The following is a 25,279-nucleotide window of genomic DNA, read 5'->3' as shown; positions in this document are numbered from 1 at the left end:
GGGGGGAAATAGCAGTGTTTGCAACGCTCCTGCCATGAGAAGCGACAACTGGTATCTCCTTCTGCTACTACTGGCTCATATTGGAAACGAGCTGCTGGTATTGACCAGGCCTCACAATATTCCAAATCAGACCGATATTCCCCACACAGATACGTCCTAAGGAAAAGCATATTCCTGCCTTTTCAAAAGAGATTTCAGATGAAAGCATTGTGGATGATTGTCAAAAGGCTCTTCCTATTATGGACCTTGTAAATCTAAGACTTAGATCATAAAGGGGGTTAAGAACACAAGAGTTACCATTGAGCCTGGCCCTAAAACAAAGAGCCTAATTTAGAGTTAAGGAACAGATAAGGGCAGAGCTTAAGTTAATACTTCTACCTTTTCTAACTGGTGATGTATGACAGTCCCTTCCCTAAGGCCTACTTTCCACAAACACCCTCCCTTACACTGGTGGCTGGGATGGGGATAGATAAGAGTAGCTAAAACATAACCCCACAACAAAGGCTAACACATTTAGGGCCTCCATAGTGTTTAGACATTCAGCATTAAGACAAAAAAGTTTATTAACCAGCTCACAAACATTCATCCTCTCGTGAGCCAGACAGAATGACTCCTAGCCTATCTATGTACAACTTAACCTACGTCCTAATCCTAGCGTTATTAACTTAGGATATGTATGTTGTCCTGTTTTTCACTAAGAACTCCCTGTTATTTCTGTAGTTGTAAGATTTACTCAACCTCACTGTGATTGGGGTAATTCTGCAAGAATACTTCTGAAAAACCTGTTCTTGTACACTTTTCAAAGCATCTTATCACAGACTTTTCCATTGTAAAAATTCCTTTTTCTGATCTCATGTTGTCGTTGGACCTTGCAATAAAGACACCAAAACCGACAGTGCAGAGATGCCTGCCTTGGTGATCAGAAAGAATCTCGGGGTTCTCTCACTCTCTCTTTCGCCAACACCATCCATCCTTCTGGGACCCCTGGACCTGCTGGAGCGGGTCTCCAGCACTATTTAGTGATAATAAGAAATAATAATCACATGTTAAGTCAGTCTGGGCTTTGACCATGATCCCTAGACACAACCAAGACCCTTCTGGCGTCCCATGGTCCATGGGCGCCCTCTTGCGGCCATGTGCAGGGAGACATCTTGAGTTGTTTTTCCTGTTATGGTACCCTGTCATTTAGAGCATAAAGTGACCTTCCTTCCTGTACACTTTCAAACCTGTTTTATTTCCGACGTCTGTAACAAGTCATAATTGCTATCCGGGCTCTATGGCAGAGTGTGGCCACATTAGGGAGTGATGCCAACATTTAAGTCAGATGTCAGCGGTTTCTGAACTGCTGTTCACCCACCATATCTGGGATCTGGACACTACAGAGGCCGCCCAAGGTTTCGTCGCCCAGCACTTTAGCAATGCGGCGACTGCAGAGGAGAATTGGAGTCCGCAGAGACTCAATCAGTCTGTATGTGCAACACATTTTATTTTACTCTCTCAGTGGTGATGTCTGCTGTTGTTTCTGTCTTCTCTGTACCGCTGGCCTCCCCCACGCCCCTGGGAAGGGCCGGGAACACAGGGTGACACGTGCACAGGAAAGCAGGACGTCAGGTTCTCAGTTCTGGTTGGATCTCAGCTTCACTGCATTTAATGATCTTGCCTGGCTCCCGCTGGTCTAGAGAAATCAAGAGCTCCCACCTCCACTGCTAGTGACCCCCAGAATTTTCTCCAGATAACTGTAGTGACTGGAGGTAGTTCCCGAGAGGTCTGGGGTCTGCTGTTGGAGAAAGCTGGATACAAGTGTTAGGCCCTGTGAATGAAACTCCCTAAAGCACTCAGGTCAGAAGATCTTGACCACACCAGAAAAAATAAAATAAAATCTCTGTACGTCACTTAGAGAGCTGATAGTTCTGTTTGTGTATGCGTTTGTTTTACTTATTTTAAAATTTAAATCCAAGGTAGTTAACATATAGTGCTATACTGGTGGCAAGACTAGAATTTAGTGATTCATCATATAAATATAACACCCAGTGCTCATTCCAGCAAGTGCCCTCCTTAATGCCCATCCCGCAATTGGCCCATTCCCTCACTCAACACCCTTCCAGCAACCCTTAGTTTGTTCTCTACATTTAAGAGTCACTGTGGTTTGCCTTCCTCTCTGTTTTCATCTTATTTTTTCTTCCCTTGGCCTATGTTCATCTGTCTTGTTTCTTAATTCCACATATGAGTGAAGTCACATGACATTTGTCTTTCTCTGACTGACTTATTACACTTAGCTTAATACTCTCTAGTTTCATCCATGTTGTTGCAAGTGGCAAGATTTCATTCTTTTGATTGCTGAATAATACTCCATTCTTTCTGTCTCTGTGTGTGTGTGTGTGTGTGTGTGTGTGTGTGTGTGTGTGTCTTCTTTATCTATTCATCAATTGATGGACATTTGGGCTCTTTCCATAGTTTGGCTATTGTTGCTAGCGCTGCTATAAACATTTAAGGGCATGTACCCCTTTGAATCAGCATGTTTGTATCCTTTGAATGAATACCTAGAGGTGTCATTGCTTGGTCTCAGCCCAGCTCTATTATTAATTTTCTGAGGAACCTCCATAGTGTTTTCCAGAGTGGCCGCACCAGTTTGTCCCCACCACCCAGTGCAAAAGTGTTCTCCACTGGTATCTAGCTCTGTTAAAGACAGGAGGAAAGGGCAAAAGAAATGTATGTTTCTGGTAATAAATATAGTGGAACGGAAGGATCAAGGCATAATTTTAAATTATTTTTTTCTGCATAGTTATGGAAAATCTCTTCCCACATATACTCTCTCTTTTCATGTATTTTGTGCAGCCACAGCCATGAGTTCCCAGTTTAGAAGAAGGTTCTGTGTGTTAGAACAAGAGAAACAGGATTCACTCCCTTCAACTTTCAGTGTATCCTGCACATTTCCATGCACTTGCATTGAAGGTGCTCACTAGGGACCTGGGTGCTGGGTCAGAGCAGCTCACCAGCATTATTCCAGAAGTTGTGACCCCAGAGCTCCAGCACTGGAGAGTATTGCCCTTTTGACGTCCAGCTTTGTGGTACTTTGTTCTGGCAGGCTTGGAGAAGACCACCCAAATTGGAAACGTGGATTGTGACAAAAAAAGGAACAATGAGAAACATGTATTTTCTTTTGTTACCAATCAATGCCTGAAAGGCTACTCTTACAAAGTAGTCTTTACAATGCTTCAGTTTCAGGCAGTTTTGTTATTTACTTTGAGTTTAATGTAAAATCTGTAAGAGTCTCTGATTCTGGCTGCTGTTTTATCACATAATCTGTAGCCCTGAAATACACCACACACGTAACTTTCTATAAAATTGGTCACACAGGCTTCACGTCTTTCCTATACTCCCTGTAGAGAGAAAGTGTGATGCTCTTAATTCTAACAGACCCCATCCTGTGCCCTGGACACCAAAAGTACCCATGAGCCAGGTTGGTCATTGCAGCCTGGACACAAATGCTTACATCTGGTGAAGGGACATGTGGGGCGTGTGTGGGGGACAGAGCAGCTCTGTGTGTCTATATTTGACCATCAGCAGCTGATTGAGAAACAATCTTACACAGGTGGGTGTTGCTTTAGTTTTGTCCGTGTTGGAGGAGATTAGTTCAGGCTCAATGACACTAGAAGCATGAGTGTGATGTGGGAAGGCAGTGTTGCAGGGGGCACTTCTGAGTCTGTGTCCTGTCACAGGTGAAGAGTAAGAGACTCTCCCACATTGTGGGCATGTGTGCTGTACACTTTGTGGGTCCAAACAGTCCAAACCCACGCTGTTTTGATCAGGGTTAGAGACTCACAGAGGCCTCCTCCCTCCATGGACACGAATGGAGGTACATCCTGATTAAAGATCCGGTGACGTCATTGTCAGAGAACTGAGATCAACCCGGCCAAAGAGGACACCTCGAACCGTAGGTGACCTGGAGGGGAGTCCTGCCCCTGAGGCCCCTGGGATTAAATATGTCTGTCTCTTCACAACAACTACAATGTTTTACCCATGATAGGATGACTCCCGGGGTACAGGGAGGTCGGGGAGGCTCATGCATGTGTTTCATCCTCCGAGCAGAGAGGTTCTCTCAAAGCCCTGAGAGACCAGGCATGTGTACCCACCTGACTTCTCTGAATCCCAAGACCTTACTCTTCCTCTGCTGATTATGAATCTGTATCCAACTATTTGTCTTAGTTTTGTTTCCTTTTTTTGAAATCAGTATAAAAAATCACATACAGGTACACAGTTCATGTGCTGGAGATGAAGGCATTTTGTCTGTCAGTGTGAAACTCTGCTGTGTGCAGACTAACCGGGCAGAGTAAGATAATAACTCTATTGCCATCCGAGCTTCTCTGCCTGGTAAGTTTTCACCTCCTCTAAGACCTGCCCTAGGCTCGCCCTGGCAGAAAGGGGAGTCACGGCTCTAATGGTCTCAAAGCCACAGCTTGTCTGCAAATTTAATAATTGCTTACACCGCCTGTTGGGACCTTGTAGAAAGCCTGGTTTGCTTGAGACATAATGATTCTAGCCTTTTAAACTTAGTTGAAGTTCTGTTAAAGAAAGAATTTGAGACTTGGAAGAGAGAAATTGAATTTAGTATTCTAGGAAAAAAATAATTTTCTTTGTTTCTTTTTTATTTAGAAAAGCTGGTCTATTTGCAGAAAAATGGATACTATAAGATGCGAATCTCAAATTCACTCTTCCATATTCAGCTCTTTCAAGAATCTACAAAATGTTTATACAAATTTTGAAGAGAATATTAAACCCTCTAGAATAATAAAGATCAGGTTAAATCACTTAAACTGATTTTTAAAAATTACCTGAAATTCCCTTTGACCCCTTCTTCTGATCTCAGTTAACACAAAACGAACTTCAGACCAAGAGGCAAGAGCTGAATGGAGTATTCAGTGGCCACTCTGTGCCCTAAAGGGACATACAGGTTCCGTCTGCATCAGTAAATGAAGAGAGTGACAGAGTGACCTATGGGAGCCACAGCTGCGCACAGTGACCTTTACATCCATTTGGCCTTTTGTAGCAGGAGCCCAGGGGCACCCAAGGTTCAAATGCTGCTTGAAGCCTCACCTGCCTTCACTTAGCAGTGCTTCCAGAAATCTGCACGTTGATTTTTCTAAAGCACCTACTCGGCCTTGCACAGAATAAGGATCAGAAATAAAAGAAACAATATACAAAATAAAAGAAAAATAGAATGAATGAGTTCTGAGTCTCCTGGAGCAGTCACATGATGGATTTATGAGATTTCACAGAAAACTATAGGCTGTAATAATTGATGAGGCCCTCCTCGGGCACATTTCCCCCCACATTTCCTATTCTTACCCTAGTGAGCAGGGATCAACCTCAACCCACACAGCGGCTCTCTTATGGTCTAGCATTCCAGCAGCCCTCAGTAAAATTTTAGACTGATTATTTCCATAAAATATTTTTCCTTGTTGGTGAGAGATCCCTGCCTGGGGACCCCATGACCAGGATTGAGGGTATCTTCCCTTCCATTGTGTTTAGCGTCTGTCTTTGCCTCTCAGAAGGAATCACCTTTGGTGTCCCTGACGCTGGGACAAACCCATCCACCTCTAGGAGGACTGGTCTGGCCCTGGGACCAGGTGACATGAAGTCAGGCAGCATCGAGTGGGGCCCAGAGCAGAGGAGGGCGCTGCAGCAGGTCCAGCCCCTGGTGCAGGCAGCCTGTCCCTGGGGCCAGTGAGGAGACAAAGGCCTTGAAAGTGACATCAATAAACCATAGGGACATAATGCATACATGGAGGATGCTATGCTGAAGATCATAAAATACACATTCACTCAAAGCATTCACCGTATAGATCACAATGTGGGCCACAGGTTATGTCAATAAGAATTAAAATGGATACAAGTCATAAAAAGTTTTCAATGGAAACAGGGAAATGTATTCAAGCCAGAAACAAAAAGTTATCAAAAAATCCCCAAACATTTAAAAACTAAGTAAGAACTCACCAGGTAAAAGTGGGATCCGGAAAGAACAAATATGTACACTAGAAAGAACAGAAATGGAAACTAGAAAGTTTCCTGAGTTGAAGGAAAACACCATTTACCAAAGTTTGTTGGAGACAAGAAAGCAGTGGATTTGTAGATCTCAATCAATAATGATGAACATGCATCTTAGAAAAGGGGTTTCAGACCCATCACCTGGCTGCCATGCTGTGTGGGCTCTGGGCTGCTTGATTTCTGTATACATTTCCCCAATGCCTGTCATAGCAACCAGAATTGAAACATTGGATCTAATTGTACCTGTCATGATATTCATTACCTTGGAAGAGACAATCATCCCTAGCACACTTTATTTTCTTAACTAGGCACAAGATTAGATATTTATGGATTTAATCACTCTTGCTTCTGTCATGTATGTGAGGACCTAACGGCATGACCCGTGATTAGGTCACAATTCACGTTGAAGGTCATGAATCTATTGAAGGGAATGTACCCAATGCATGAATTTACTGTACATTTCCCCAAAATATGTTATTCAGGGTCATCACTTTTGAAAATGCAAGAATCCCCTTTTCACATAGAAAAAATGCAATGGAAGGAAAGCAAAGAATCTTGGCACAGGAATCTTACATTTGCAGAATATTTTCAAAGAGGTAATTTGATCAGGATTAAACATGGTTAATAATCTTTCTCATTCATACTCTCAGGGAGGGAGCTTGAGCAGGGTGCTCTCTTCAACATATGAATGGAGGGGTAGGGAAAGTAGCAGAGAAGTGAGAAAAAGAGACAGTGAGAAATACCACCATTACCAACATTAGCAAAAGTTGCTGTGGAAAATGTACCCCACACTGTTCATCTCCAGTATGGATTAATCAGTCACCAAATATCTATGTGACTTGACTCGTGATTAGACTGGCGATATTTAACTGAAAGCACAGGCTTGGGACCGGGGATGGGGCGGGGCTGTCATTGGCTCTTTCCTTCACAGTGACCCATTCCTCACAGGACAGGATCCCTGCCATTTCCCTGCTGGTTCTGCCCCCTGCTGTGCCGCTGAGGGGCCTTACTGCCCAGCTGCAGGCTGTCCCCGAGTCTCTAGCACCTTCCTCTCACACAGCCTCAGAGAACGTTCTGTGTGTTCCCCAGAGAAGCTACCAGCTGGGGCAGCTGAGTGTCATGGAACAGAAATTTGTGTTCGGGGCTGAACCACTGTGTGAGGAGATTGTAGAGCTTGCATGCAGTAATAAACTCCAACATCCTCGGCCTCCACCCTGCTGATTGTCAGGGTGAAATCTGTCCCTGACCCGCTGCCGCTGAACCTGTCTGGGACCCCAGAAGCCCGGCTGGAAGCCCAAGAGATGAGGAGCCGTGGAGACTGGCCTGGCTTCTGCAGGAACCAGTTTAAAAGGCTGCCTCCATTACTGTGCAGGAGGCTCTGACTGGCCCTGCAGGAGATGGAGGCCGGCTGTCCAGGGGTGACAGGCAAGGAGAGAGGGGTCTGCGTCAGCACCACATCCCCACTGGATCCTGAAGTAATGAGAGGGAAGCACAATTTTATGCCACTTTTTCTGATTTTAAGGGGGTTTTTTTTTGGTGTGTTTTCAGCAAAATCATTTTTTTTGTGATTGGATTCATATTTAATTATATTCAATGTCCAAAGGAAACCCAAGAATTGCAGACACAAAGCAGCCTCTTTATTCCCCAGCATCTCACTAAAGCACTGTTCCTTGTTCCTTTCTGTTTGTTCTTGCTTTCCCAGGCCCCCAAATTAAATTCCCCTTGCTGAAGGGCAGTCCCATCTTGGACAGAATACACATGGGGAGCAGTGGTGCCCCCAGAGCTCTCCCCCCACACCCCGTGCTCCTCTCTCACCCCCTCCGCCCTCACCTGGGATCCAGAGCACCAGCAGCCCCAGCAGCTGAGCAGGGAACCTCATTGTGAGAAGTGGGACTGATGGGTCCTCACAGGTAAAGAGAAGCACAGAGCTGAGCTTTATGTCACAGGGCAGGGCCTCCCAGGGGACCACATGCAAATCCCCTGGGGGGTGTGGCAGAGGGGAAAGAGCCAAAGGCAGGGCCACAGGGACCTCTCCTGTGAGCAAAGTACCTTCCCATGTGTTCTGTGCTTGGAGGGAAACTACCAGAGACAAATTCCTTACTGCTGTGTGGGAAGAAGGATCTGAATGTTTAGAAAGACACAGTGCTCACAGCCCTGCCTTTCTGAGAAAGCTCCAGAGACCCTGAAGATGTGGCTTTGAGTGTCCGAGTCACTATCTGACAGGAGAATGGCCTTTCTGCTTGGATTCCTCTCAGCTACTGTCCTGGACGAGACAGAGCCGCCCCATTCTGGTTGATTGGATGAGTATCTCCAAACCACAGGATGAACTAGAGATTTCTATAGCCTCTGGTATCTGCTGTTTCCAGGCTAATGTTTTAAGACACTTTAATAATCATTAATTAATGAATTATACTTACCCTGGGACTTTCAAGAAGATGAAAGTAAAAAGACCTTGACAGGGAGAAAGAATCACTCACAGGTAGAGAACTAAAGGAGTAGAATTTTATGCTTTAGGCAGTGAGTGTTCAATTTTGGTAACCGTTTGTTACAACATGGTGTGTATCCTGTCTTTCTTCTCTCTTTCACCCTAGGTATTTAGACAGACAGGCAGATAGGTAGATAAATAGATAGATAGATAGATAGATACATACATACATACATACATACATAGACAGACACACACACACCATATGGTATATATGAGCTGTGGAATAAACACAGAAACACACCCCTCATCTCACCCAAGTCAGGGATTTCTTACGGGAAACAATTGCTAAGCAGATTGGAGAGAATGAAGAATGTTTAAGTTTGTAATGTATCCTTTTCTTTGTTATTATTTTCTTTTAGATGCTTAGGAAATCCTTTCCTTTATGCAGTCTTCTCATCATGTATAATCAATTTCTTTAAAAAATGTATCATATAGTTTATTTATTTTTGAGACAGAGAGACAGAGCACAAGTAGTAGAGGGGCAGAGAGAAGGGAGACACAGAATCTGAAATAGGCACCAGGCTCTGAGCTATCAGCACAGAACCTGACGAGGGTTCGAACCCACAAACTGGGCAATCATAATCAGAGTTAAAGTCAGATTCTTAACCAATGGAGCCACCCAGGTGCCCCGTGTATAACCAGTGTCTGTCAGAGGTTCTGGGGTCCTGTTAGCGCCGTGGGAGAAGCTGGGTTTCGCACTGGTTTACGTGAGGCGGCAACAGCTATGAGTCCCTGAGTTCAAAAACAGATTCTGTATGTGAGAATAGCAATACCTGCGACAACAATTTAATGTCGGAGTGTAACCTCCATCTATGACTGACATTTTCTTGGGTCTCCACTTAACGACAGTCACTGTGGAATCAGGTCCATGTTCAGAGCTGTTGGAGGCAACAGTTTACAACCATCCTTCATGAAAAGAGGGACATGACCTGATGAACCTTCCTGCATCAGCCTGATGTATGCCATATGGAATCGTTTATGAGAATAGTGTCTGCTTCAAGTGGCCTCACAAAGGGAGTCACAGTCCTGTAAACAAAATCCTGGAGAAACGGAGAGAGGATTTGTGGTTTTATTAGATCTCAGGGAATTTAAACCCAAATCATACAGAACTGAAAAACAAAAAATAAAAAAACAAGAAAACCCTGATAACATACAATGGTAGGCATGATTACGCAAACAAGGTCAGTGTGAAAACCTTCTAGAAATCCTCCAGGAACATTTTGTACCAGGGCAGGAAAAGATATTGTATAAAAGTAATTTTGAAAGTAAACCCTGAACTCTGGGGAGGGACTCGATTGCTATTGAAATATTGTGATAGAATCAGGCTTATAACAGCCCATGTCCCATATGTTACTAGTTGGCATTTTATTTACCTTTTTGTGTGGTTTTCCTAATTGATCTCTCTTATAAGGGTAGCCCATTCAGTCTTGTTGCCCTTGAAAATTGCAGTCCTCTTAATGAATCCTTCTCATGAATGAATTCAGAGAGTTAAGTAACTGAAAATAAAAACCAAAGGAAAAAATCAAAAGGAAAAATATAAACCAATCTTATGCATTTTAAAGTGAGCTAGAGGACTATTCATTCCAGATGTCAGATCATGAATCACATTATATAACAGTGTGTTATCTATACTAAAAAAAAAGGAATTATATCACACATTATCGTACGTGAAAACTAAAAGTTTGGAAGTATATATGGAAAATAGTGATCTATCATGTTTCTTTTACTGTATATCCATTTTAAAGAGATTAATTTTAGACAGTTTTCTTTAGAATGCTGGAATTTCAAAGAGTATTGCTATTGCCTATGAAACATAACATGGAAAGTTAAAAGTCCCCTTTTCTGTTTGGTTCCTGGTCTTGTAATTTCTTGCCTGAAAATATCCAGAATATGTAAAATCTTATAAAAATTCTTTTGGGATCTAGAAAAGGCTTGAAAATTTCCTATACTCTCTGTTGACCAAAGGAAGAGGGCTCCTCATTGTAAACAGGTATTTTTTTCCCCTGCATGTTTACAAACTCTATTGTGCCCTGGACATAACCCAGAGCCCATCAAGCTGGTCACCGTCATTACCCGGAATTAATAAGACTTGTAAGCAGTGTTTCAGAACTTCCATGAGGTCCAGGTGGGAAACAGGACTCTAGGTGTCTCAAATCTATACTTTTATAAGTTTATTTATTTATCCTGATAAAGACAGAGAGGGTATGAAGCATTAACATATTCAGTCAACACCAAGACTCTAGAAGAAATTCTGGCACCATTCAAGCCAACTGAAGATTTACATATGAACCCTCTGTTTCATCCCTTCTAATTTCTCAAACACTAAACACTAAGCACAGAGAAAAGTTTCCTTCTCCACCGACTGGAGCATGGCCTTCCCCTTGTCTCCTCCTAGCAGCGAGCTTCCTCATCAGGGCAGAGAAGGGACATTCTGAGCTCAGACGCTGAGCCCTGAGTTCTTTAGGGAGAATGAGGAAGCAAGATGTGCTCAATATATCTCTGGCAAAGCTTCAGGGTCCTTCCTTCAAGACCTGGCCTTGCACTCAGTCCATGAGCTTTGAGATGCTGACCTGGCTGAGGTCAAGGAACTGAGTCAGAAGCAGTAAGTTTAGGCTTCAGCTCACCTGACCTACAGTTTTCCAGTAAGAGAGACAAACTTCTCTAAGTGGCTGCGCACTGATTTATTTCAAATAAATTGTGATCAAGGTCTATTGCCACCGATCCCAATTTCTGCCATTATTCTATCACTATTGATTTTAGACAATGAACACCTCTTACGTTGAGGGTCATTATGACAATCTGGCCTGTGCCACAGACATCATCATTCACCCTGCACAGCAGACTCACATCGAATTTAGCACTGGTTGGGGAATATTCCTTTTTTAAAATTATTTTGATATTTATTTATTTACTTTGAGAAAGAGAGAGAGAGAGAGAGAGAGATTGCAGTGGAGGGTCAGAGTGGGAGGGAGATAGAGTGAATCCAAGCAGGCTGCATATTGTCAGCGAAGAGCTGGAGATGGGGCCCAAACCCATCATTGGTGAGATCATGATCTGATTTGAAATCTGGAGTCGAATGCTTAACCTCCTGAGCCACCCAGGAGCCCCTGCTGGGGGAATATTCTTAAGATGAACATCTCTGAAGAGAGAAAGCCAGATTCAGCAGAGGAGGATGTTAAGTTGTAATGCAGGCAGACAAAAGCCTAACCCACCCCCATAGGGAGGTGCAGAGCTGGGATCACTCTCCAGAGCTGACCCAAATTGGGACCCATGGGCCAGACCCTTATCTGTGATATCACCTCTTCCTCTCCATCCTGTACCTTTTCCCACCGCTTTGGTCCACTTTACAGAGAAACAGGCCCTTTAATATTGGTTCCTAATTTCTACTCAAATTTCCTCACTTTCACTTTAGTTTTGTGTTTTATTCAAAGTGAATTGTTGGCTATCGCTCAAAGATTTTGTTTATATATAGGAGCAAGTTTCAATTTCAATTATATATTAGAGCAACTTTTCAAGGAGTGAAAAGTGACTCTCAGGTTTGTTTCAGGGATGACCTGAAATTTGGTCCACACCATCCCATGTGAATGTTTAGAGGGGAGGCCTAGTGCACCCTGCACATTGTGGAGAAGGTGCCATGATTCTCACAGACACAGGGTACCTATAGCCACCTGGTGGTGGAGAAGCTCCAGTCCCTAAAAGCCAGGTGGCTGTGCCTGGCCTGCTGTGTGAACGACATCAAGTCCATACACGATGAAGCCTTGCAAGGAGCACAGCCTCCTGGGTCAGAGTCTGATCTCAGGAGGCTTCTGTGTCCATACTTCATTCTCTACAGCAGCTGCCTGTGGCTCTACAAGGCGGTTGGAGGTCCAGCTGGAGAAGGACTAGCCCACCAGGAGTGTCAGTGTCTCCCTGTGGGTGAAGAAGGGACTCCAGCCGCTCACCAGCTGTGGATGGGGTTGGGGGAGGTGGGGAGAGAAGTTTCACCCATGTTGTCGCAAATGGCAGGATTTCCTTCCCTTTCACAGCTGAGTAGTATTTCATTGTGTGTGTATATGTATAAATCACATCTCCTTTATCCATTTATCCATCGATGGATACTGAGGTTGTTTCCTATCATGGCTGTTTTAAACAACACAGCAATGGCCACCCTGGTACAGATATCTTTTCACTGTTTTGTTTTCCTAAGATAAATACCCAGAAGTGGAATAGCTGGATCATATGGTACTTCCATTGTTAAGGTTTTGAGGAAACTCCATACTGTTTTCCATAGTGGCTGCACCAGTTTTCATTCCCACCAATCGTGCCTGAGGGTTCTCCTTTCTCCACATCCTCTCTAACACTTGTTATTTCTTCTCTTTCGTATAAATGGGTACTGAATTTTATCAGATGCTATTTCTGCATCTCTTGAGACAGTTCTCTGGTTTTTACTTTTAATTTTGTTAATATGATAGAACATGTTGTTTGTTCTGTGGATGGTGAACCATCCTTGCATCCCTGGAAGAGTCCTACCTGATCATGGTGTGTGATCATTTTCATGCATTGTTGAATTTGGTTTGCTATTATTTTGTATCTATATTCATCCAGGATATCGGCATGTAATTTTTTTTCTTGAGGTATCCTTGTCTGAATTTGGTATCAGGTTAAAACTGGCTTCATAAAACAAATTTGAAGCATTTTTCCTCTTCAACTTTTTGGAATTTTGAGAATAGATAAATTTTGTTAAATGTTTACTTATTTTTGAGAAAATACAGAGACAGAGCATGAGCAGGGGAGGGTCAGAGAGTGGGAGAAACATAATCTCAAGCAGGCTCCTGCTTCGAGCTGTCAGTACAGAACCTGGTCCGGGGCTTGAACTCATGAACCACAAGATCATGACCTGAGCCAAATTCAGATGTTTACCTGACCGAGCCACCCAGGCACCTCAAGAAGAACAGATATTAAATCTTTGAATGTTTGTTAGAAGTTACCAGTGAATCTGTCTGGTCCTGTACTTTTGTTTATTTGGAGGTTTTTGATTACTGATTTAAAGATGGTATAGTTCATGAGGAGGAGCACTTCATGGAATGCATGTAAACGTATAAAGCTAGGACAGCTGTACCTGATATCAAGTTGACTACATTTCTTTTATGACAATGTGTAGATATGTGTGCATGCACGTAGGGTGCATGTGTGTATACGTCTTCCAATCCATCCCATTGGCTGTGCTCATTCCTGAAGAAGATCCTGTTCTCTTTCAAGATTGTAACTATGATAAAAATAATATATTTTATTTTAGTTTTTAAGATACATTTATTTTTGAGAGACAGTGTGTAAGCAGGGGAAGGGCAGAGAGAGAAGGAGACACAGAATATGAAGCAGGCTCTAGGCTCTGAGCTGTCAGCACAGAGCCTGATGCAGGGCCGCAACGCACGTTCCACGAGAACATTACATGAGCCGGAATTGTCCATTAACCGACTGAACCACTCAGGGGCCCCCAAAATAATTGAATTTATGCTTTAAGTAAAGGATGTTTAATGACTTAAAAAATACCAGTTTTGACAGTCTAAAGAAAATAGTGAACTTCTCGCTGGAAAAGGCTGATATCACCATATTGGCTTGCATGTTCTATGGTTTTCCTGGTTAGGAGCCGACCATTTTAAACAATGCTTCTTTTGTAGTTGTTGTGGTGAGACTTTGTAGGCCAAAACATAAATGGAGATATTTCCAATTTTATTACCATATTGGGTTGGTTCAGAGTACAACATCTTTTGGCAAATTTTCAGTTGCAATTACCAGAAGCCTCAAATTGCACTATATTATATAGGAAAGGGAATCTGGGTACATACGTTAATGAAAAGTCCAGAGTGAAAGGCTTAGGCTAGGTTTGATCCTGCCACTTATTTATGTCACTAAGATCCAGTTTCTTCCTCCCATTCCACTTTGACTTCCATTGCACTAGTTCCATATGAAGGGAAGCTTGGCATGGATGCCAAAAGATTCTGGTGTTGTCTGCTCCTTGTACAAACAGTATTCATTCCTCACATTCTATCAGGAATTCTGAGATTTCTCCGGATGGTCAAGCTTCAGTGATGGCCATTCTTGACAGATTTCTACAGACCATTGCAGGCAAGGAGGAGAACTTGCTGAACAGAGAATCTACTGTCCTGCATTTCATCCTTGGAATTAGGTTGGAATCAGCATTATCCAAACCAAGACTACCAAATAGGAACAGAGAGCCTTGAGTGGAGAAACTGAAGAAACTTGAGTTTGGAGGAAAGAATACTAATGTCCACTCTTCCATCTGTACCCCATGCTCTGTGTTAAGGATCATAGAAGGAAACAGTGAGTGCTTCAAAGAAGTCACTATAATCGGAGGCAAATGAAGAATCAATGCTTACGTCTTCTATGCAGATAAAGTTCATTTTTCAAGAAAATATGGGAAAAAGAAAAACTGAAAGATAGTATCCTTCACTAGAAATGAGTATTAACCATAGAAAACCGCTCTGATGGAACTGGGTCCTATTCATTTTTATACACAGTGTTCAAGTGTTGGTTATTGTCATTGACCTGTGTCCTGGTTAGTTTCAGGCTGCAGAGAAATTATGAATGAAAGACTACTGTCTGTCATCAAGAGATGATTTGGATACATGACAATATAGGAGACTACAGTTGACTTTATTTTTCCAAAACAAAACTGTGATCCTGCATGGACTTGTTCCCTCTTCCTCTGACTCTGTGCAGGCTGAAAGATGAGGTTACACGACAGGGCTTGGACACCCACTGCCCCACTCTCCCTGACTGATGACACTGCTCCAACACAGGAAGCTCATAAGCTGGGAGTGGCAGCAGCAGAGAGGGCATGTGTCTCTTTGCTCTCTATCCTTGCCACCGAAAGGAGAGCACTAGGAGGGCTGATGTTCTGTCTGATGTGTTTTCGATGCTCTATGCCCAGGCAAGTTCCTGATACTGCTTTGCGTAATTCTGGAAGTATTGTTGATTTGGAGTCTGAATAAATGAAGAACTCCCTTGCAGAGCTAGGAGCTAAAACTATTTCACCTACCACCCCCTCTCCCGAGGAGTGGTGACCCCATAGGTCACTTAGTGGAGGGGGCTGGGGAGGATCTGAGATGTTTCACACACTGGTTGACCGAAGGAGCAGTGACAAGAGTGACTCATAAGTACGTGGTGACACATTTTCTGAGACAGTATTTGTGCAGAGGGAACTATCAGAGGTCTGCTTTTGTCAAACGGAGGCTCCTCTCAGTTGTCCAAGTGCAACTACAAATACGTATTTAAAATTCAGAAAAGATCCACAGCCAGGGACAAAAATGTGGGCACTATGTCTTCATTCTATCCAACAACTTGAGTAGAACCCATGTGCTCACATCACATTTATACTGTTTTAGTTAGGTTCTGAACTTATATGCTCATAAGCATACATTTTACTACAAAAAGAGATGTATGTGTTAAAGTCGACTTCAGCTGATTTGAAATAGAACACTTGGTACTAACAAGAATTTACATTTGGGGATTTTGCTGGATAATAATGCGAATCATAGTTTGAGGTGACTTCTGGGTCTCTTGGGCATACAAATCCCATTCCCTGGAGTCGTGATATTTTGTCTCTTTCTTTCCATTCTCTGCTTCACAAGGCAGCGACCAGACACTTTCATACTCTTTGATGCTTTGCATAGGCTCCTGGGGCCCTAGGCTGACTGCTCAGAGCCCTATTAATAGGGTTCCTGGGGACGGGGCCTGGGTGCATCGGACGGGTGACCAGCTGCAAGATGATGCCACAGCCCCAACGGTTCCTCTTCCTGGTGCTCTGCATCTCAGGTGAGAGGCTTCAAGGAGAAAGATCTTCATAAAATTGGCCAATGACTCTACCATGTGGTATGGATAAACCATTTCAATAAAACAGTCTGGTTTCCTACAAAAATAAGAAAACATTCATTTTTGAATACATATTTTACTATGTCAGTGATGCTGTTTATGGCCACTGTCCATTTGTGATTGCAGGTGTCTCTGGGGACATCAAAATGACCCAGTCTCCAAGCTCCATGAGTAGGTCTACGGGAAAAAGCGTCACCATCAACTGCAAGTCCAGCCAGAATCTTCTCTACAGCGACAACCAGAAGACCTACTTAGCCTGGTATCAGCAGAAACCAGGACAGGCTCCTCGATTGCTCATTTCCTGGGCATTCACACGGGCACCTGGAGTCCCCGACCGGTTCAGCGGCGGTGGGTCTCAGACAGATTTCACCCTCACCATCAACAACATCCAGGCTGAAGATGTGGCGACTTATTACTGTCAGCAGTATTATAGCTCTCCTCCCACAGTGCTTCAGCCTCGCACACAAACCTCGTCCCCAGGGCCCTGGGTCAGAGAGGCTTTGCTGCACCTGCTGCTGCCTCCCTGCTCGGCCCTGTTTCTCCCTAAGCTGTATGAGTTGCTGGTCTTCTGGCTGAAACGTGGAAGGATGTGTAAACCTCAAGAGGAGGTTGAGGACAGTCACGTTTTGTATGTCTCTTGGGCAAGGAAGTCTGAAGACCGTAATGACTTCCCATGAACGCTTGACTACATTTTACAGATTTTTTGGTATCATCTGAATCTGAGTTGTTCACCCTTCGATTTATATCATTGACCATTTCACGGCCTCAGCTGCATCTCGTGGAGAAGGGAGCAGGGTGCACCCGCAGTAGGATGCTCCCCTGGGATGTGGCACGGCAGCGCTCCCTGTGACCATCCCAGCATCTGCCTCACTGCCCACCTCCAGACACCATTACTCGGTACGTTCAGAAGACTGCCCTTCACTCAGCTCTCTTCTGTCTCCTGGCCAGAGGCTACTAGAAGATGGGAGAATGGGAATGAAAAAATAGTATCTCACTGGGTCTCAGCAGAAGACTTGAAAAAGCAATTAAGGTCACAGAGAGAAGGGATGGGATTATGTGGGGTTTAGAGAGGCTGCAGACACCACATAGGTGGGGCTGGAGGTGACTTCATAGTTCTATCTGAGATGAGGAGTCTGGATTTAGGCCCAGGATCTCTAGGATATGTCTGCATTTCCTGTGAGCGCAGTGCAAAATACTTGCATATTCTTCTGGACTCTTTGCAATGTATCTCCCATCTGCCACTTGGGCTCTGCTATGAAGACTTATCCACTCTCAGTACACTGATGTCGAGCATACATGAGTGTGGGAGGGATATTGGATGCTTACTGAGCATATAGACGGGCTTCATTCTTGACCATCTCAGTAGCTTAGGCTTTCAGCTTCTACCTCTTCTCTGGGTTCGTGGAAGGCTGGCATCACCCCAATCTGTACTGACTACAGACCAGAAGTGTATGCAGTTGCTGCTGTGGTTCTGGGTTGCTCGGGAGGACTTAAATGAAGACTCAAAATTGTATTTGATGTTCAGTGAACAGATAGGGTTTCTTTCCTGTGGTTTGGACAAAAGTGGTATGTAAGCCACTTCCCCATCATGAGGTGCCTGTTATTGATAGACTTAGGACCGGAGAGCAATGATGGGGAAACTGTTTGGTCTTTAAGTCGTTTATTAGTCAGCTTGGAACCCCCAATTTATGTAATCCCCTGTTACTTGTTCTGACAGCATTCTACGTGATAATGAAAATTTTGTTCTCCATTATGAAGTATTCCACAGTTGATCTAGATACACAGGTCTCCTTGTTCTTTTTTTTTTTGTGTGATGCTTGCCCATTATGTCACAAGCACTAACTGAAGTGTGTGGAAACATGCATCATCAAATCTTCCAAACACCAGAGCAGCTCTTTCCTTGAATTGGAGTGAAAGGGGCACACCCAGTGCTCTAGTGCAGAACCACACAGGCCCTGCTCACCCGTTCACCTTGTAACTAACGCTGAGTGGAAGACCCAGGGCAACAACTTCTCCAGGCAAACAGCTGCGAGCTGAGATGTGCAACCTTTCTTTACATAGTGCACACTTTTCACCAAAGGAAGCAGTGGTGCCCCCTTTGGTGCAGATGCAATGGGAAAGTGGAGCCAGCATCACAAAAGAGCCTCCCTGTGCCTTGGGACTGGGGATTGTGTTCATGGCTGGGAATATGTGGGGAGTTGGACATGACATTATAGGGAGCAGTAAGAATAACAGCGCTAGTCTGTCCATTGTTGATGCTTAGAGTGTAAACAGTGTAAGAATCTCCAATTCTCTGCCTCCACAAGGGTTAGGACCCAGTGTTGGGATCTGGTTGACTGGTGTCCTGTATCCAGTCCAGGTGAAAGTTGGCTACAAAATTAGGTCCTCGGTTGCTCTGTAGTTTTGGTGAGAGTTTTAATGGTATTCTCCATGGAGCGATTGCCAAAATTTTGTTTTCTCAGGTAAGAAAATATCATGTGGAATGAAGAAAAAAATATAAAATAAGAGCATATGACAATCACCCTTTCATTAGGTCTTTTCAATCTACCGGAAATAGGAATTCTCCTGGCCTACAAAACTTCAGCATTCTGAAAAGACTAATGGAAGTATTTGACCAAGACTGTGTGGAATAGAATACCTCTCCTGTGATTCTCAGTTGATTTCTTGTACCCTTTTAACCTTTAAGACATAAATCCAGTTATAAATCATTCTTACCCTTCATAGAATACTTCTAATACCAATTCTGTCACTATCCCCAATGTCTTTGAGACATGGTCACTTGCTGTAGGAGAACAGGAGTTATGTTGGTTCAAGCTATCAGTGACCATGTTGTAACAATAGGAAGTTAGATCCTGGTTTTCCCCACGAATGGCAGCCAGGGGAGTGACCCGTTTGCCTGGGAGGGCTTGAAGGGGACATGACATTGGTTTTCAGGACTGAGCACAAGGAGAATCCCTGTCTCATTTGCAGGGAGACAAGGTCACCGATGACTGTAGTACTCCCGCCTTCACGAGGCTTCCGATCTCACCCTTGTTACCTTTTCCTGTTCCTGATGACATTTCAGACTGAATTCAAGGCCATGTACTCAAGGCCACGGACTTCTCTTCGGGACAAGTATCACAAGTTGATTCGTCTATGCTGTGAAGATCTCAGTGCATCAGTTCAGTTTGTTGTGTTTATCCTTCCTGACTCCACTGGGGACAATGTGCTGACTCAGTCTCCAGTCTCTTTGACTGTGTCTCCAGGACAGAGGGCCACCACCTCTTGCAGGGACCGTCAGAAAGTGAGTGATATGTGGGGCATCGCCAATATATTACCTGGTATGAACAGAAATCAAGACAGTGTCCTAAGGTCCTGATCCATTTAGCATCCTGGCGAGAGTCCGGAAGCTTTTTCCCACATTCTGTCCCAGGTGTCTGTCTATCGCGCTGACTGAATTGATGACAGGAGTCCAAGCAGGGAGACCTAGGAAGGATTTTCAGTCACCTGTGCTTTTTCTCATGACCACCTGATCCCAGGACCCTCAGGCCCCTTCAGCCTCTGCTGCTTCTGCCAACAAGGACATGCCATTTCTAGGTCCTCGCTGTGTGGTGCCTGAGCTACAGCCGAGACCCCGGTGACCCAGAGTCAGCAGCTGCCACCTAGTCCCCTGGGTTCTCTAGTGTCTTCTTCCTCAGACTCAGAATGTGCAGTGGTTGCTCCCCAGACCAACAGCACATGTGGGCAGCGGGGCCGTGACAGGAGAGAGGTTTGTGTTCGGGGCTGTACCACTGTGCGAGGAGCATGTGTAGCTTGCATGCAGTAATAGACTCCAATGTCCTCAGCCTCCACCCTGCTGATTCTCAGGGTGAAATCTGTCCCTGACCCGCTGCCACTGAACCTGTCTGGGACCCCAGAGTACCGGTAGGAAGCCGCATAGATGAGTGGCCGTGGAGACTGGCCTGGCTTTTGCTGGTACCAACTTAAATAGGAGTATCCATCACTGTGCACGAGGCTCTGACTGGCCCTGCAGGAGATGGAGACCGGCTGTCCAAGGGTGACAGGCAGAGAAAGTGGAGTCTGTGTCAGCACGACATCCCCACTGGATCCTGAAGGAAGAAGAGAAATGCAAGATTACATGCAAACATGATAAGTCATTTTGAAAAAATTTTACATTAGTAATTATTTCAGGATAAATCATTTTTTGGTGATTTTTATTAATATCCCCAAGTATCCAATTCCAAAAGAGATGCTAAAATTTGTAACACGCAGAGGGGTTTCTCCTCTCATCTACAACATCTCATTTTCTCTATGTCATTGTCTTTCCTAGAACATAGATAGATCTTTGTTCCTTCTGGAATGTTCCTGACTGTCATAGATCTACACAACACATTCCCCTTCCCAGACTGCAGGACAGAGGTCTTGCAACACTTGGTCAAAATAGGCATGGAGTGCAGTGGTGTCTCCAGAGCTCTCCCTCCCCACACTGTGTTCTTCTCTCACCCCCCCACCCTTCACCCTCACCTGGGATCCAGAGCACCAGCAGCCCCAGCAGCTGAGCAGGGAACCTCATTGTGAGGAGTTTATGTGATGAGTCCTGGTCCCTCACTTCAGGATATGAGCTGATCTTTTATGTCAGGTGGGAAAGTTTTATCTGAGACCCTGTGCCTTTGTCCTCCCTTAGGGAACAGTATGCAAATCTCCTTGAGGGCACAGCAGCCTGGGAGGAGGAGGAGGAAGGGGGGCTCCCACGTAGGCAAAGTAATATAACGTGTCTTTGTTTGAAGGGAAAGTAAGACATAAAGTCCCTGCAGCCTAAAGAGTAAAGGCGCACATTGAGGCATGTGGCAGCTTAAACGACTGAGCCATCCAGGTGCCACAAAGAGGAGTGGAATTCTAAGCAAACATTGAACTCTGTCACTTGGAGTTCTCATTCTCCACGTAGTCACTGGCAGTATTTGATCACCTTCTATGTACTTCAGGATTGAGCAAATAAGGAAATAAACTGTAGATAATTGAGCTGGTGTGGTCACCAGCAGGCATTGGAATTACAATCCGATGATGAAGGAAAAATCGAAGGGGACATGTGGAACTCTTCCATAAGCACTTATATTTTTTTCTGACTTTGAGTTTTTTTCATTGCGATGCCATAATGTGCTTGGAACTAATTTAGACTCACCTAAAATTTCACAAACGACAGCAGGTTCCTATTGACTCTTGCATGGCTTCCCCTGAACTTATCATCTCACATAACCATTACCTACCTAGCAGAACTGAACATGAACACTAACACTCTGCTGAGAACTAATGCCAAAGTCATGTGGGGACCTCAACGACTTTCCCTACTGCAGGGGGGTTTGCAACCTTGGTGCCGTGGAGAACAGTGGCCCCTACCGTTAGAGTCCATACTGCTGAGAGTCAAGGAGAAGAGCCTTGGGGAGCCATGTGTGAGATGCCTCAGTCACGCTGTCCCGGACATGGACCCTCTGATGAAAGGGACTCCGGGGCTTGAGACCCCACTCCAAGGACCTACCTGACCTCCTCCAAGGACTCACCACCGTTTGCATCTCCCCCAGCTCGGTTCTTCACTGAGAGAAGCAGCTGATGACTGAGCCCTGGAGGAGACAGCTGTTCAGTGGAGCAGAACAGCCAACCCCACTCGGGAGGGTCGTATTTAGGGCTGTCACTCTGCGCAGGGTCCCAGTGTGCGTTCTGTGCCCAGATGTGGGCATGATGTCTCCACACTCCATGTTCTTGATTGTGTGTGTGACTACTGTCCCTGACCCACTGCCGCTGGCCTGGGCTGGGCCCCTGGAACCCTGTGGACACCATACATGTCAGCGGTTACAGAGATGGGTGTGGCTTCTGCTGGAAACCGGGAAGGAAAGTGTGTCTAGTGCCATGGTTGGGACTAAGACTGGCCATGTAGGAGATGGAGATAGTTCCTCCCAGGGCCAGAGACAGGAGAGATGGAGCCTGATTCAGCACAGCTGCCCATGGGAGCCTGGAAAAAGAAAGAAACATACCATGGAAAATTAAATATGGAAAAAGAGTTCTGAAATGAAGAAATGATGTATCAGGAGCACCTGTGTGCTTCAGTCTGTTAAGTGTTCAAATCTTGGTTGCACAGTCTGGGCACAGCTGTGGCGCTATGTAATCTCAATAGCACAAACTAGGTGCTTGTCTGCCAGGTGCCCATGCCTGACCAGAGTAGCCCAGATGGACCTGCACAGGACACGTGTTTCCATTGCGGGGGGCATGGGCCAGAATTACTCTACTGTCCTTTGAGTAATGTGTCCTGTGTTCTCTTCCATGCTTGTAACATGCTTTCCTTGCTGTCTCTCCATCTAACGTAGGTTCTATGGAGAAGGGCACAGTTCAAGAAGATAGCTCTCTGCATCTGGTCCCCTGGGATATTACTGAGGCCAGACAGCTTTGTCTTTGATCTGCTTTTCAGATTCCCTTGGTATGGTATGTTGACAGCACAAAGACAGAACCCAGGGTATCTATAGAGTTTCTCCTTGATATTTGACCATGTACTGACCGATATATGTGTGTGAAGTATCTACTGGGTTTGTACCTTTTTCACCTTCTGAACTCGGGAAAAATAAAATGAACAGAGCATCATGGGCTTTTGTGACAGCTTCAAGCAGTCTGTGGTGTATACTTGGAGTTATGAGAAGAAAATGTGTAGAGGGGAGTACAACATTATTTTTAAAGATATTGGCCATATTTTTTCCAATTTTATTTAATCCTTCCTAAGGTTTGCATACTCAAAAATCCAGAGTTGGTTGGATTGTTTGTTCTTTTAGTTTTGATATGAGGTCTTTGTATATTTTGGACATTACCCCCTTGTTGGATAGGTCATTTCCATATATCTTTTTCCATTCATTGAGTTGCTTTTTTGTTTTGTTGATGGCTTTCTGTGCTTTTTAAGCTGGAATGGATACAATAGTTTATTTTGCTCCTTTTCCCCATGCCTGAGGAGACATATTGATAAATATGTCCAATGTCCAAGAGATTACTACCTATGTTTTCTTTTAAGATGTTTATGGTTTTGAGTTTGACATTTAGGTCTCTAATCCATCTTGACTTTATTTCTGAGGGTGGTACAAGAAAGTGATCCAATTTCATTGTTTTGCATGTAGTTGTCCTGTTTCCCCAGTATCATTATATATATATATATACATATATATATACATATATATATATATATAGTATATGTGTATACATAGTATATGTGTATATGTGTTTGTTAGCTGGTTAGTTGGTTTTAGGAGGTAGAATGGCTGAGGGAGAGGTAGAGACAGAATCTTGAGCAGGCTCCATGCCCAGCTTAGAGCACAACATGGGGCTCGATCCCACCACTGTGAGATCATGACTCCACCTGAAATCAAGAGCCAGATGCTTAATTTACTCGCATAATCAGTTTTGAAGAGAACGTATTTCCCTCATTGTATATTCTTGCCTCCTTTGTCATAGATTAAATTCCATGGCAAAAGAGAGAAGCCCGAGACAAATCATACAATTGATCCCCTGCTCCTCTCTGGCTTCCCCTGAGGATATCACCTCACATAACCATCGCCTTATGTTGTGGTTGTACGTAAGTTCTAGCAGTTGCATCATCTGGAAAATATTGAGAAATTATTTCTAAATTAAAGACATCAATCTCATAACTAAAAGATAGGATCCCCCCAAACAGGTCCTCTTTGGATTCTGAAGGCAACAGGTGCATTTTTGAGTGAGTATCTCTGACTCATTTATTGATTCACTACTAAAGTTGCCAGAGTCGAGTGAGTCCCAGAGCAGAAGAAGACTCTGCGCTAAGTTCAGCATGCAGTGACCTATGATTCAGCAAGCCAATGATGCTTAACATGCCTGTGACAGGTAGGGACAGTGCTAGCAGGCTCCAGAAAACCCCGACAGAACCACAGTCCAGAGCTTGGGTATTGGAACAACAATGTCAGGGTGTCTTCATAAGATGGCCCATCCCTTTTAGGGATAATAGCCATTAGCTATCATTAAGTCCTGCTAGAGACTACTTGTAGCCTTTAGGACACAAAGAAGCCATGTGATCTGCATAGTCTTTTATGAATTCAGTGGTATCGCCTCTGCCCAGATATAAATGAATACTACACAACAGCTTTCCATCATCAGGTAGCAGCGGGATATACTGGCTAGTCCCTGATCAAGTCCCCAAGGTGCACATGTTGTGAGTATGGAAGTTGTTCCCCCTGTCTTTGCACCTGTGCCTGTAGAATTCCTCCTTTTCCCTCATCTCATACTTACAGCCTGATATTAATTTTCTGTAGACACTGAATGAGAAAGTAAATAAATCAGATTTAATTTATGTAGGATATGCTGTCAGCCCTTCAAAGTAGACTTTTAGTTTTAATGACAACACTTTAAACATAGTAGGGGGAAAGATCATGTGGGAAGAAATTCATCTAGTGGGCAACACTTGGAGTTGTGTTTTCTGATCCACGTTATCTCTCAGAGAGATTCCGAATTAGAGATCTACACTCATTCAAGGGCAGTCATTAACAGTGTGGTCACATGGGCAGAAAGTAGGATAAAACGACCTGGGAGATTGGTGATGAGAAGCTCAAAAGTAGAGTTTTATGAATGGACCTCTGGTCCAGGCACTTAGAGTAAGAGTATTTGTGTCCTATGCAAATGCTCTTGACAGCACACTCCCTGTTTAGTCATCAGGCAGACATATTGACCAATGCTGGGGATGCAGTTAACCTCTTTCCAAGATACCCTAGTGCTTGCTCTTTGGGCTCAGGCATTAGGTGGCCATGGTGTTGAGGATGGAGGTGAGGCATCGGCTCCACAACACAGACTTCCACTAGTCAAGACTTACACAGCATTTTCCCACCAGGTAATCACACA

At 44.2% G+C, this 25,279-nt stretch overlaps 1 long non-coding RNA gene and 1 gene segment (V, D, J or C); both read right to left on the bottom strand.

The window, feature by feature from the left end:
* Positions 1-1,467: 1,467 nt before the first annotated feature.
* LOC120231567 lies at positions 1,468-4,946 on the bottom strand. The gene is made up of 3 exons (XR_005528352.1): positions 4,833-4,946; positions 2,994-3,086; positions 1,468-1,777 (listed from the first exon to the last, which is right to left on the bottom strand). It is a non-coding gene; the product is annotated as an uncharacterized LOC120231567 (long non-coding RNA).
* A 2,216-nt stretch (positions 4,947-7,162) lies between these two features.
* Positions 7,163-20,985, bottom strand: LOC120231551. The segment is given in 3 exon segments: positions 7,163-7,515; positions 7,876-7,919; positions 20,953-20,985. Coding segments are annotated over 3 exon segments (402 nt in total).
* Positions 20,986-25,279: the final 4,294 nt, after the last annotated feature.

This window comes from Hyaena hyaena, unplaced genomic scaffold (assembly GCF_003009895.1).
Source record: "Hyaena hyaena isolate Hyena2069 unplaced genomic scaffold, ASM300989v1 scaffold_57, whole genome shotgun sequence".
NCBI classification, from domain to species: domain Eukaryota; kingdom Metazoa; phylum Chordata; class Mammalia; order Carnivora; family Hyaenidae; genus Hyaena; species Hyaena hyaena.
This window is presented reverse-complemented; position numbering and strand designations above follow the sequence as displayed.